Genomic DNA, 13745 nt, shown 5'->3' on the forward strand with positions numbered 1-13745 from the left:
CTGCAAGGCCTGGGGCTTTCAAATGAATCCGCCAACTTAAGCCTCACAAGACCTAACTTCAAATGTACATGCACGAGGCCTTAGTATTACCTTAATTTGACTACTCCTTTGAGGTTAGGGGGTGCAATGGAAAAAATCATAAGGCAGAGAGAATTATATCATAGCCAGACTGTAGTGTTAGACCAGCTGATATTATTCTTTTCAAACTTATAGATAATCTCGAAACAATAAAAGCAGTCAGCCTGGGCCTCATGCTTTCATCTGTTTCTTGGAGTCTGGAACTATGTATGGAAACCTTGATAAAGCACTCACACCCATTGCTGATAAATTACTTTCAATCTTTGGATGCAACATCCTTACAAGAAGACATACAAAGCAGCTGAGCTGGCAATATGCCCTTATAAAACAATTCCTGATCTTTGTCCATAATGTTGGAAGAATTCCAAACTTCAGAGGAAAATAATGTATTTAACATTTTATAACAATCGCTCGATTGGATGTGAAATGACACGAGAGGATAAGGTGACCTGATACTTTCTTGAAAATGATTGGCCGCAATCAAGGCAAATATGAAGTTTCTTTCCATGAACACATGCAAAATAAATCACAGACTGGATCCAAAAGTTTCTTTCACGGGTTGTTCAAAGGATACTTTTCACAACAACTTTAAAAAATGTGGTGATAGTCTAATTGAGAGTAATTCATAGCAAAAATAACACAAGGAACTAACAAGAAAAGTGTGAAGAATTCAAAGTCCATTGACATTAAAGACTTCACTTATTTGAAAGCCAACAACATCATTAACAAAATTAACAAGGTTAATTGCAGTTTAATGCTTGTGTTGCTTCCTTTAGTTTCACAACTACAGATTTGAAGACTTCTCAGAAGCAAGGAACCATTGGTAATACTTGAACTTAATTGCATTGTACAGTAACCTGGATAAAATGCCAGACTTGAACTGAGAAGGCAATCTTTAAGCTCAATATCAGACCTTATTGACACATTTATTCAGCAAAGTGGCTCCAAATTTAACTGGCAAATTTCCATAATTAGAACTGTCAGTGTCAGCAGTTTTAGATTGTTTGACTCCTCACAACTCATTTCTATCAACTCTTGCAAAGCAAGCCTTGAAGGCATATCCTGTTTCTCTTTTTGTTGCACTTGTAATGTCAATAGGAATAGCTGATTTTATTTTCCATTCCATCATTTCAAAATCAAACATTTCCACACAACGCTCTCTTAATTCAGTTATTTCGTCTCTAAAGCCTCCAAGTATGTAAAGGGATCCACTCAAGCTTACCATGCTTGCGTAATCACGTGGGACTTTTGGAGCTGCCATCAACTGCCATTCATTAGTGGATGGACTGTACATCTCACTCAAATTCGCTGCTATACCACCTGCAATGTATATCTTGCCATTCATAGCAGCACCAAAGGCATTATGCCTTGCTTCATTCATAGCTGCAGCCTCTTCCCACTTGTTTAAATTTGGATCGAACCTTTCCACTTTGAAGGATCCGATTGTGTGTTCACGCGGTTCATGCAAAGTGCCACCTACTACGTAGATATGCTTGCCATCACTGACACCACAGCATCCCCAACGACCCATGGCCGGTGTCTTCACAGCCCACTCATTTTTACTGGGATCATACTCAAACAGAATCCCACTAAATCTACCTGTTCCATAAATCTTCCCATTTAGTGTCGTTAAGCTAGAAAATTCTTCTCCCTCTGCTGGAAGCCTTGTCTGGATGGCCACCCAGGCATTTGATGAAGACAAGTAGTATTGTGCCACTTTGGCTTGGCCAGTCTTTGAGTTTTGATTGTTGAAAGTGTAAATTTTATCTCTAAATTGTACACAAGGCTGATTCTTACTGTCAAAAATCATGTCAGGCAATTGAGACCACAAGTCTTGATCTGGTAGGTAGCATGAGCACTTTCTTCCACCACAAACAAAAATTACATCGCTCTGTGTATCCAGGCATTTTCGTGGATGCTTGCCAATTTGTTCTTGATCAGTGTTTAAGATTCCCCTCAGGGAATCCACCACAAAATTTAAAAACACACGGTTAGTTTTGATGAGCTCTTCCTCGACCAACTCATTCAGTAAAAATCTGTGTGACATGGATGACACACGGATCTGGTGCAGCAAGTCTGGTAAATACTTTTCTCTTTCCACCTTACTGTATGCTACCCAATTCACAATGCCACGGAAAATTTCTCCCTCAGCACGAACGATGACGTCATCACTAGACACCCACTCCATGACTTGGTCCACATCAAGTTTTAAAAAATCCTCTGTTCCCATGACAACACTAAAATTTAATTTAATCATCTCGCAAGACTTTTTCTTTAGCTCTGGACAATGATATTTATCAGCAAACAAGTAATTGAAAAGGCAACCCTCAGATGTCACATTGCTCATGACAAACTCACAAGCCAATGTTTTTAAGCCTGGTAATAGAAGATAATCCGCAGTCGCGATCAAATTATGGGCCCTCTCTTCAGTGACCGAAACACACCCTGTGTAAATGTACTTCAGTACATCTCCCATAACGAAGGCTGTTGTCTCTTCAAGTTCGATTTTGACCAAATTCTCGTTGCTCTCTCTCATATTCGTTTCAAAAAGCGACAAGAAGAACGGGCTCGCTGCAGCTAGCACAATTTTGTGAGCCTTAAACTCTTCGCCCTTTACCGCGACTGTCACATCACAAAAACGTCTGCTTTCTCTCAGGGCATCAAGACGCGCGATAAGTTCGTGACAGTGTTGCGAAGGTTGAACAGAAATTGCCTCCATCACAGCCGCCATATTGGACAGAGACAAACGAATCTCGTTCCCAGGGCTTCTTTGCGGAAATCAAACACTGGGAACGAGGTTGCCAAACAACACGTTTCCGGATGGCTAAGCTACAGGCCCAACTTCGAGAGAGGGGTAGGGAGGAAAAGAAACTTTGCAAAAGATCTGAGTTATCGTCTTGAATTTGTTAAGAGCGTAAACTAGACACAAGCTTGGATCTTTTAACGTATTTTTTGATCGATGAAACGATGAAATTCAATAAGATGAAATGAGGAATACACTGAACTGATCTCCCCTGTACCCCCACACCGGCAATATTGTCTGGAGTCATCAAAAAAGGACCTTTTGTGGTCGGTATAACTTCCGCCTAGGCCTTGCATTTGATTAATCATGGCAACTGTGTCTCACACTATGTCGCCAGATCCTAAACAACACTGTGAAGAACTCATAGAACGTATCGATGCCCTGAGAAAAAGTGAGCGTTTCTGTGATGTGGCAGTTGCGGTAAAAGACGAGGAGTTTAAAGCTCACAAACTCGTGTTAGCCGCATCAAGCCCGTTCTTTTTGTCACTCCTTGAGAGCGACATGAAAGAGAGCAAAGAACATTTGATCAAAATCGAACTTGAAGAGGCAACTGCAGCTGTGATCGAACAAGTTATTGCATATATTTACACGGGAAATGTCTCACTGACAGAGGAAAACAGTCACGATTTGATTGCAACCGCAGATTATCTTCTTTTACCAGGTTTAAAAACACTAGCTGGTGAATTCTTGAAGATGAATCTGACAACGGAGAACTGTGTTTTCAACTATTATTTTGCTGAAAAGTACCAGTCTTTTGGGCTTATGGAAGAATCGTGCAAGATGATCAATGCAAATTTCAGTGAAGTTATGGGAACAACTGATTTTCTGGGTCTTGACGTCACGCAAATGCTTACCTGGGTGTCCAGTGATGACGTCATTGTTACGGCTGAGGAAGAAATTTTTAAGGGAATCCTGAAGTGGGTGTGGCACAACAGGAATGAAAGAGAAGAGAGCTTTCCCAAACTTTTGCATCAAGTCCGCCTGGCGTCGATTTCACATGAATTTCTGTTGAACGAATTGCTTAATGAAGAGTTGATAAAAACTAACCTGGATTGTGTCAATTTTGTGGTGGAATGTGTCAAGTTCATTTTAAATGGCACTGGAGAGAGTTATACGAAACCAGCAAGAAAATGCTTGGAGAGGAATGAGGATGTCATTTTTGTCTGTGGTGGGCGGAAAGCACTATGTTATTACCCAAGTGAAAAAAAGTGGCATCAGTTGATAGACACTACCTTGGAACATCGAGACCATTCCATAATGCAGTATAGAGATAGGGTTTACATATTTAGCAAGCAGAAAGTTGAGAACAACCAGTCACAGGTAGCAGAATATTACATGCCAACCACCAACTCCTGGGGAACAATTCAGACAAAGTTCCAATGGACAGAAGAGTTTTCGAATTTGTTTGTACTGGATGGTCACAGCAGCTTGTATGCCTTAACCAACACTGAAGCTGTCCCTGAGAACACCATTTTTGAATACAACCTTGAAAAGAATATTTGGCAATGCTGTGGGAGTGGTCCACTCAATCGCTGGGGTGCCTGTGGTGTAGCTAATGCTCACTTTGTTTACGTAATGGGTGGCACTGATAAAGAAAACAAGTGTATTACTGCAACAACCAAAGTGGAGAAATTTAACCCTGATGAAAATGTTTGGGAAGAGCTTGCACCCATGATCAATGCCAGACATAATGCTTTTGGAGCAGCCATGAATGGGAAGATCTATGTTGCTGGGGGGATGAAAAAAGAGAATGGGTTTATACCTGCAGTTCTTAGCACATGTGAGGTTTACAACCCTTCAACTAATGAATGGCAAATTATACCCAGTCTCAATAAACCACGGCACTCTGCAAGCATGGTGTGCTTTAAAGGAGCTTTGTATGTTGTTGGTGGCTCAAAGAGCTCTAGTAAATCAACAGAATTATCAGTTGAAATGTATGACTCTGATCAAAACAAGTGGCAGGTTGAATCAGCTATACCTGTCAGCCATTTTAAAAATGGAGTTCTCTACAAAGCTTGTTTAGCCAGAGTACATGTTGACAAGATAATTATTGGAATGGGAGAAGATGGATCAATGCCCCAGGGTGTAGAACATTTAACATAAAGGTCAGAAGAAGGTTGCCTATCAATGCTTGCAAGTATGCTGGGATCTCAGCTGATTAATGTGGATTACACCACCCCTAATGAAAGAGTGATAAACTATTCAACAAATTCGCCCAAAAGCAGGTGGAGTTACAAAAGAACATTAGAAATAATATAAGGTCCACAATAATTAATTCAAGGATCAAACTGTGAAGATGAACATGGACAAACGTACATACTAGTTGGTTTCTTTTCTGAGGAGTATATTCCCTGCAGTGAAAAAGTTTTATACTTTACTACTCTATAATGGCCATGTTCAGCATTGCAACATTGTGTGTTGCAGATAATACTCAGAGACAAAAGAGCAATGTGCATAAGCAGTTTATCTAGATCAAAGCTATCCTCATTTTACTTGCGGATTTTTACTTTGCTGTTATGTTACATCTGTGTTTCACTTCCATCTCAATACCCATCCAAAGTCAACATTTTGCGAGCCAACCTTCGATCGGAATATTGCAGTTTACCCTGAATACCTGAAACTGTTGCGGTTGGCATTTGAATCAAAAGGAACTTATGCAGATGTACTTAAAAGTCTTAGAAATACCAGCTGAGGAGAATTATAGAAAATGTGTTACAGAGTCATACAAACAAATATTTAGTGCACTTAAAAACTGAAAACTGGTTTCTGGTCACACAACACAATTTTAGTTTAATGGAAGACTCAGCCAAATCTTATACTTTCTTCTATACATTGTTCCAAGAATTTAGATAACAGAGAGAAGCCAAAACAAAGTCTTTACGTGGCTATGAACCACTTCCTCATTCCATCATTAGAGAGAAGCCAGAATGTACCAGTATTCACCACAAGAGGTTTAATTTAATAGACCAGTATAAAATCCACCTATGTAGTATTGTAGACCACTGCATAAGAATATGCATTTGTTCAGGGTTAACCTTGGGCTAAATTTCATCTCTCTGTATTGTTTTCTTTGAGGACTTCAATGTCCTGCTGGTATTAGAAATTATCGAAACTGATGATGGGCACGCAATGCGTATGTGTGGTAGTGCAGTAACACAGTGCGGTATCGTGTCATCAGAGCTGCATTTTGTCTTCCAGGAGATTCGAGTTAAATTTGCGTAATTTATGTAGCTCTAATAGTACACATTGTTATATAGCAAGATATTGTTTTGGTCCCGTATATCATTATAGTGCCATGGTAGATGTCTCAGGTAAATAGCTCCCTGAGAAGACATGTGGTTACTAGTAAAATACTAAATCCCAGAAAGTTTGAAGAAAATAAAAGAGAATCGAGGAACATTGGCTTAGAGGCTGACATGTTGATCATTTTCAAGTTCCCTTACAACTTCTTTTTCACCACAACTTTGCGTGTGTACTCTGAGCCTCTGACAGCTTTGTAAGACAACAGTTCCCTGAAGTTAAGCCCTGTAGGGCAGGGCTAGTGTTTGGATGGGTGACCTCTAGGACTTGCCGTCAGAAACATAGGACCCAAAATTCTATTTTAATGCTCAAAAATGCAAACTAGGTAAGGTACAGATTTTGTTAGCCTGCTTGATGCAAAAGTAAATAAATATATAAGAGAAGCAGTTTTCATGTAGTGTTGATCAATAATAAAATAATTTGCCACCAGCAACAAAATTTGCCACATGAAAACCAAATTTTGAACCGCGAATAAAAAGTTACCATCAGCGAAAAACATGTTGGGAGGTTTTTGCTATGTTCAATTTTTCTATTATACTTTTGGCTGCACAAATAAATCGCAAAATCGAAAGTGATACATCTGGGTATATACTCCAAGGGAGAATGCCATGGATGCACCATAATACTAAGCTTTGTACTGTATATAAACAACACTTACTAGTCTACACGTTCTTCCGTTTACTTAACGTTCTTGACCTACTTGAGCCTACTCGAGGTTCTTGGCCTGCTTTAGGTTCTTGGCATGGAGTATGTACCTACATCTGTGTCAAAATGATGGCAAGACACCGGTTTTTTGTTTTTTCAAGTGTTTTAAAGATTGACAAGAAATGTGTGAATTCAACACAAAAATCACAATAACCCAACTCTTGAGGTTGTTGACCATTGTTTCTGCAAAGTCAAAAATTCACTCTCCTAGACGAGGTTATTTATCACCGGGTAATTCCATCGTTTTGGAAATAGCAGTTGCTTTATTATTCATCAGCATCATAAATTCATGTAGATTTTGGACCTCATTTTGTTGAAACTCCAGCTCGCTTCCAGCAGACCTGTTTATGTTCGTGAGTTATGCACGTGTACGGGCCTATTTGCCACGGTCTTACACTTACTCACTTACAAACCCGATGACATAGTGTGTAGTGTAGTGCATCAGATTTCCATTCACTCAATCTCGGTTATCAGCTCATGTACCTTAGTTTGACCTTATATGGTAAATGATTGCGTTAAGCGTTGCTAAGCTGAAAACTCTTTCGCCGGAAAGCGAAATTTCTCTTTGAATAAAGCCAAAACAGAAAAAAAATTTTTTGTAGAAACTTTGGATCAATTCCGACGTTTAGAAGTACGCGAAAAGGCGAGAAATGTTTTTGTGATGAGCCTACGTCTGTCTGACAATGTATTACACAACATCGCATCTTCATCAAGTTTTTTCGATTTCGCTCGTATTTCATACTTCCAAATTTTTGGAGTTTAGGAATTTAATAAATAGCCAAATAACCAACTCGGCGCTACGCGCCTCGTTGGCTATTTATCATCTCATATCCAACGCGCGCTCATGGAATAATTGCTAAATATACCTGCTGTACCTAATATGGTCAAGGAACGCGTCAGAAATGAAGCGAGCTGAACACATTTTTGCAGCTCTGAGAAAAAATGGCCGACAAAAGCCGTTTTGGACGGGAATAGTATTGACCGAGGCAGAAATCGATGCTTCAGTGGACGAGTTGTTGATCCTGGAGTTTTTAATAAAATATTATTCTACTCGGGTTTGCTGGATGTAAAATGATTATAACCAACTCGGCGCTACGCTTCTCGTTGGTTATCGACCACTTCATATCCATCGCGCCCTCTTAGAGTAAACACTTAATGACTGGTCTCGAGGGAAACAAAATGAACTGTTTCCCGAGGGACCAGTCATTAAGTGATTTGTTATATAGCACGAAAAGAAAAACGTGCAACGGCAGCGGCGGTCGTCGGTCAACATTCGCGGGTAACTATGCACTGTTACCCTCTGACGTCAAAGATCTTGCAATGTTGCTCGCTCAGACTTTTGGCGGGAACAGTTTTTATTGTTAGATGTCATGTGACCTCGAAGTAACCAATGAGAGCACGCGCTGCTGGGAGAAAAAACTCAGCGGTATGACAATAATTGTTAAATATCTCCCTTCAAAACCCTCAAAAAGGTTCTTTAAATTCATTTTTGATCCAGGTCTTCAGGTGAATTGGAAACTATTGGGCCATAACAATATTTATAGATTATAGGCCAACTCATTTTCGATAAAAATTATTTATTTTGTTCTCATGTTCAGAGACAAGACTAATGCATCTGGCAGGCCTGATCAACCATTATCTCAACCACGATCAACTATTTTAGAATTAAGGGAAAAAACTAACGTATGCTAAAGAAATATGACAGACTTGACTTTAATTTCCAACCACTTGATATTTTGAGCACTATTTGATAAAAAGGCAGTGTCTTGATATCGATGCAACAATTTCTCCTCTTCCAAATTAGCATCGTATATAATATTACAGATGCACTTATTTTTACAAAGGTTAACCAAGGATTATTAAAATGAGAATAGTTTGGACGTAATTGTGTTTATTGCAAGAAATATTTTGACCTGAAAATGGAATGTTTGAAAAGTTCTTTTCAAAACAAATATGTCCTTAAAGATCTCAATGCCAATGTCACCATCATGAAAATCCACTATTACCACAATAAATATGCTCAGTGTACTTAAAGGAACCAAAACAGCTTGAAAGTATACTTGCAAAATGAAACAATAGTTGTAACTCGACATAGCTATATTATATGCTATACACAGAACCAAAATTCCTTTTTTTTAACGATGATCAATTAATGTGCTATGCACTGTCCAGAATTCCTAACTTAAGGAAGCAAATGACTAAAAAGAAGTAAAATAAAGGAGACAAAAATCTTCGACACATGTTCCTTCAATAAGATGGGCTGAACTGGTTCAAGGGTTTTAAGTTCTTTTTTTTTTTTAACAGCAACGGTACACAGCTGTCATTGGTGTGACTGAAGATCCGCCGCTGCAAACTTTTCGGGATTCAACCGCATTTAAATCTCCTTGAATGTTGCCGTTGGCAAAAGCATTCACCAAAACGTTCTCCCAGATCCCAATGCTACAAGCACAGTACAGCACAAACAAATGGAAGTGCACACTTCACCAAAGTAAACGTGGTTGAAGGTTAGCAAAGCATTCTTCCTCTTCCTTGTACTTTCTTTCGACTTGGGGATTTATTTTGATGCAGGCTTTACTCACACAGGAACCCTACACAGGAACTTTAGTGATAGTGCTTTGAATAGCCTTGACCAGTGAGTCTACCCAATCAACAGATGGTTTAGAGCCCCATAACGAACCAGTCTTTTGAGGCTGTTTCTGTACTCCGCCCTGTGTTTTTTCTTTCTTTTCAGACACAGCCGTATCATCGTTGCTCGTTCCCGGCATTTCAGTACCCACTGACTCGACATTCGAATCTTTCTGTTCTTCACCTTCCAAAGTTCTCCTTCGCTTCTTCAATGGTTCTTCACCTGTTTCCCCTTTGATGGTCTTTGCTTTATCTTTGTCTTGCTGTTGCCGTTCAGACTCACCAGAACGTATTGCCTTCTTTTCCTGATATTTGCGGCATACTGCCAACAGGTTTTCAAGGCTGGGATGTAGAAGTGAGCTTATGTGTGATTTTTCAGGTGGACGCACTGAAAACAGCAATGACATCGCTCGGAGCTCCTACGAAGGGGAACCACATTTAGTAAGTTACTAGGTTTGTAACAGCAAGAAGGGATTTTTGGGTGTTGAACACCTTTAGTTGTGGTCGTTACAGTTACAGTGGAGACATCCAATTTTAAAATTGTTTTTTTTTTAGCAATAACTCTATAAACAATATATTAACCCATTAAGGACGGTGCCTACTATTGTTATTGCGCATACGTTCTGCGCATCTCCAGATACTCAGATTTCCTATCGCCGATGCTTACTAATACAGGGATATTTTTGCGTGGTTTAAAACTATCCGGAGGAAGTAGATCTTAGTAAGTACTCTTGGTATTCAAAAAGAAAATTGGGGATAACCATGCATTTGTGAGAGATAATTAAGCTTCAATTTGAGAAAGGGCAAAAATAGCTTCAATTAGTAGGCACCGTCCTTAATTCCTGAGAGCAAGGCTTATAGATGTTACTCTGTCTAATGCCAAACCACTTTTACTTGTCAATGGGTGCCACTTCAGGGATTACCGGTAAATGGGTTAAGGAGGCACATGTCAACAAGAAAAATTTAAACTTGGTCAAGTTGCCGTTTTTTTTCCCTCCTGATTAATTAAATAAGGCTATCATTTACTAATCAATATTAACTTGGGCGATAAATCACTATCCAGTAGATCACGTCAAAGCGAAACCAATTGTGCTTTCCAACGGATAGTGATTTATCCGGTGGATAACATTATCCACCTTTTGAACAACTGGGGCCTGGTGGAAAAAAAAAAGGTCTTTCAGGGAACTGGAAGGAAACGGTTTAAACTGTCATTTTCTCTGGTATTCGTCTGTGACCTTCAACATTGAATCTCACATAGTTTACAAACACTTAATTGTCCTCACTTGCAATATTATTACGAAATACCGGTAAGTTGAGAGTGACTTAATTTACAATGCAACCGGATCTTACCGCAGTGAGTCGCTCAGCCACAACACACAGCTCTGAATCACTAGCTTTCTCTGCCACTGGTTTATCAGCGACCACTGTAGCGACAAGTGTTTGCACCAAATTATTCCACTGATTTACCAACACCTGGTTTGAGACCTGGGCAGAAAGGTGCAAGGAAATCAAACGAAGAATTCTGAGCAGCAAGTTGAAACACCAACAAACATGAGTGCCATGGGTATGGGAGCTGATTTTTAAATATTTGCCATTCAGTGTTCAGAAATTGTAACCATTTTCCAAGGACAGCTTAAGTTCTTAAGGATCACATTTGATTCTAACCGGTCACACTGGTATAGTCAAAAGGCAATTTTTAAATCTCACTTGACAGTTTGATCAGAGAGAATCCAAAAAAAAAGCAAACAAGAAAACTGGCAAAGACTACACCACAGAGCATCAAAATTACATAAGCAAAAATGAGTACCAAATAACATTAATTTGCTTTTTCCTCCTCTAAATGCAAAGTTCCACAAAATCGTAAGACTCTTCTAAGGACTTTTCAAGGGCTCTCACTAAAGTTGAGGGACTTTTCAAACAATGCAAGCCACTATGCTGATACTGTACGATTTGCACTGCACATCATTACCAAAAACGGGATAAATCAATTGCTCAATCAATTGTTCAGTCAGTTACCGACAATTAAGTGCTTTTGTACTTGGAATAGAATAAAAGGATAAAAGACGACTGAGGAAGAATCGCAAGAGAAGGAATGCAATGCTATAAGAACAAGCATTTCTCACAACCTTGCCACAATAAAGAAGTAACTTTTGCTATTTTGCTGGAATTTGACAGAACATGGCCACAAAGCATAAAAACTGTTTCTTTGTTTGCCTCGTTCATTGTTCAGTTTTCAAAGAAATTTAAAAATGAATTTTTGTTAAACCTACCCTGGGGAAAAAGCAGCAGAGGAAGGTATAAATCTCTCGCACATTTAGACTTTCGCGTTCATCCAATAAGATCAAGTCCACATACTAAAAAAAGAAAAACACACCGCCCTGTTGTACTGCTGCTGTAAGAACAATTACATATCCTATCTAATTAATATATATCATGTCTTAGAAAAGGTAGATTGCACGCTGTTCAAGAAGATCTCCAGAATGCCCGGCCAACCTCTATATCTTTCCCTTCCCAAAACTAAAGAAAGTTCAGCAGGCCTTCGAGTTCTGTGTAGCCAGATGCCTAGGGTCAATACCTAGCGTTTCAAGAATAACTTTATCAATAGGCCCTATTTTAAATATAAAGTGGTAATTTAATGTAAATATTGTATTCAGTAGTAGTATTTTATACATAACATTAATAATTTCGTAGTAGCTCATTATCTCATACTTTTTTAGCTTACAAATAATTGTTTTTTGCCTTAGCGGAAGGTACTTTCAGTAGTTTAGCATGCATTTCTGCTGAAACAATCATTAATAAAGACATTGAAAATAAAGGCATTAAAACAAGTTACCTCTGACACGAGTGACATGATTTCACGATTCAAGGTGGTTTTTTTTCAAAAATTGCATATCAACACAGTTCCTGTACTGTGTAAATAATATTATTCTGTTTAGTATCTTACTTTGTATTGCAAAAAATAATTAATTTCTTTTGATGTTAAATAACTGTTGGACTGGAAACGATTAGCCTCTATTCCATGCTTGTCCCAGTCCAAGAGAAAAGAAAAATTTGGCTTATCACCTCTGAGTGCACTTAGCCTATCTTTTCAATTTGTCATCGGTGAAATTTCAGCACCATAATTAAACCACTTATGTCATAAAACATATTTTACATCAACCCTTTGCAATTTAAATTCTTAAAGGCTGCAGACGAAGGGTAAAAGTTGACAAAAGTGGTAGTCAAATGTCCCACGGCCAAAGCTAGGGAAAGGCATGGGTGTAGCCTTGGAATGATATCACAAACTGCTTTGCATTTGCATGATAGTTTGTGACTTCATCTTAAGAGAGGCTAAGCCAATGTCCCAAACTAGCCTGGGCAAGGGTCAAATTACTACTGCTTTTGCTAAGTTTAACGGTGCATTCAATTGGATGCTTCATAGTGAAAATGCCAAAAAAATTTTTTTATTACGTTAAGAGATTAACATCAGCAAAGAAAAAAATTAATGTTAAGGCACTGAATGGTATTATAAATGACTAACCTCTAAGAACTCTGGCTGCTGGCAAAGCTTTTGCATACAGCTCTTGTACTTTGCACTCTAAAAACCAGGAAGTATGAATAACACATGTAAAAAAAGACACGAAAATGAAACATTCAAGAATTAGATTATTGATTAGAGAAAACACGTACATCTCCAGCCTTTTGGTAAACCTCCATCCACAGCTTGCTGAAGTAGGTGAAATGAAGAGAAATCGCTTCAACTCCAAGAAGACAACCTATGAAATAGTCATACAAATCATTAAGAACAGAATACGAAGATATACCTCTTACTAGCTGAACTCAAGGTCTATGCAGTAAGTTACGGACCAAGCTTCTGCCGTTGATTTATGCCCAAGCACAAAGCACACAGACCGTACATCAACTGGAATATCAAGGATCCAAGACTTTCCGTATGGACCAAGAAGAAAAGGTCAGTAAGATATTTGTCATATTGCTGAGGTGATCAGGTGTGTGGAAATGGAAACTCGTTGAACTCAAGCGAAAGGTTCAAATGCCAAAGGCCAATATCACAAAAACGAATAAATTGTTTTTGACTTCTTGAAATATTTGCAGAAGGTTCACACAGTTTTACAAGTTTATTTAACAACATTTAACAAAACGACATGAAAAATGTGCTAGGGAATATTATTTTTTATCAAAATTCAAATTTAGCAGGCCATACAGCAGGCCTTACTGTAGAATACGGCCCACTAAA

The 13745-nt window shown here is 38.7% G+C and overlaps 3 protein-coding genes across 4 annotated transcripts in view; 1 reads left to right on the top strand and 2 right to left on the bottom strand.

The window, feature by feature from the left end:
- Nucleotides 1-809: 809 nt before the first annotated feature.
- Nucleotides 810-2816, bottom strand: LOC138026994 (kelch-like protein 3). The gene has a single exon (XM_068874479.1). It carries the CDS (start codon nt 2807-2809, stop codon nt 1091-1093), a length of 1719 nt encoding a protein of 572 aa, XP_068730580.1. The 5' UTR covers nt 2810-2816; the 3' UTR covers nt 810-1090.
- A 347-nt stretch (nt 2817-3163) lies between these two features.
- LOC138026171 (kelch-like protein 12) lies at nt 3164-6274 on the top strand. The gene has a single exon (XM_068873389.1). It carries the CDS (start codon nt 3188-3190, stop codon nt 4982-4984), a length of 1797 nt encoding a protein of 598 aa, XP_068729490.1. The 5' UTR covers nt 3164-3187; the 3' UTR covers nt 4985-6274.
- A 2172-nt stretch (nt 6275-8446) lies between these two features.
- The window catches only part of LOC138026172 (ubiquitin carboxyl-terminal hydrolase 34-like), a 91339-nt gene continuing 86040 nt past the window's right edge, over nt 8447-13745 (bottom strand). For both annotated transcript variants that reach the window (XM_068873390.1, XM_068873391.1), the window contains exons 67-71: nt 13181-13266; nt 13032-13088; nt 11782-11865; nt 10862-10996; nt 8447-9930 (exon numbers count right to left, since the gene is read on the bottom strand). In XM_068873390.1, coding sequence (XP_068729491.1) covers nt 9475-9930; nt 10862-10996; nt 11782-11865; nt 13032-13088; nt 13181-13266 — 818 coding nt within the window. In that variant the 3' untranslated portion in view covers nt 8447-9474. The remainder of the gene's footprint in view (nt 9931-10861; nt 10997-11781; nt 11866-13031; nt 13089-13180; nt 13267-13745) is intronic.

This window comes from Montipora capricornis, chromosome 12, assembly GCF_036669925.1.
Source record: "Montipora capricornis isolate CH-2021 chromosome 12, ASM3666992v2, whole genome shotgun sequence".
In the NCBI taxonomy this organism is placed as follows: Eukaryota; Metazoa; Cnidaria; class Anthozoa; order Scleractinia; family Acroporidae; genus Montipora; species Montipora capricornis.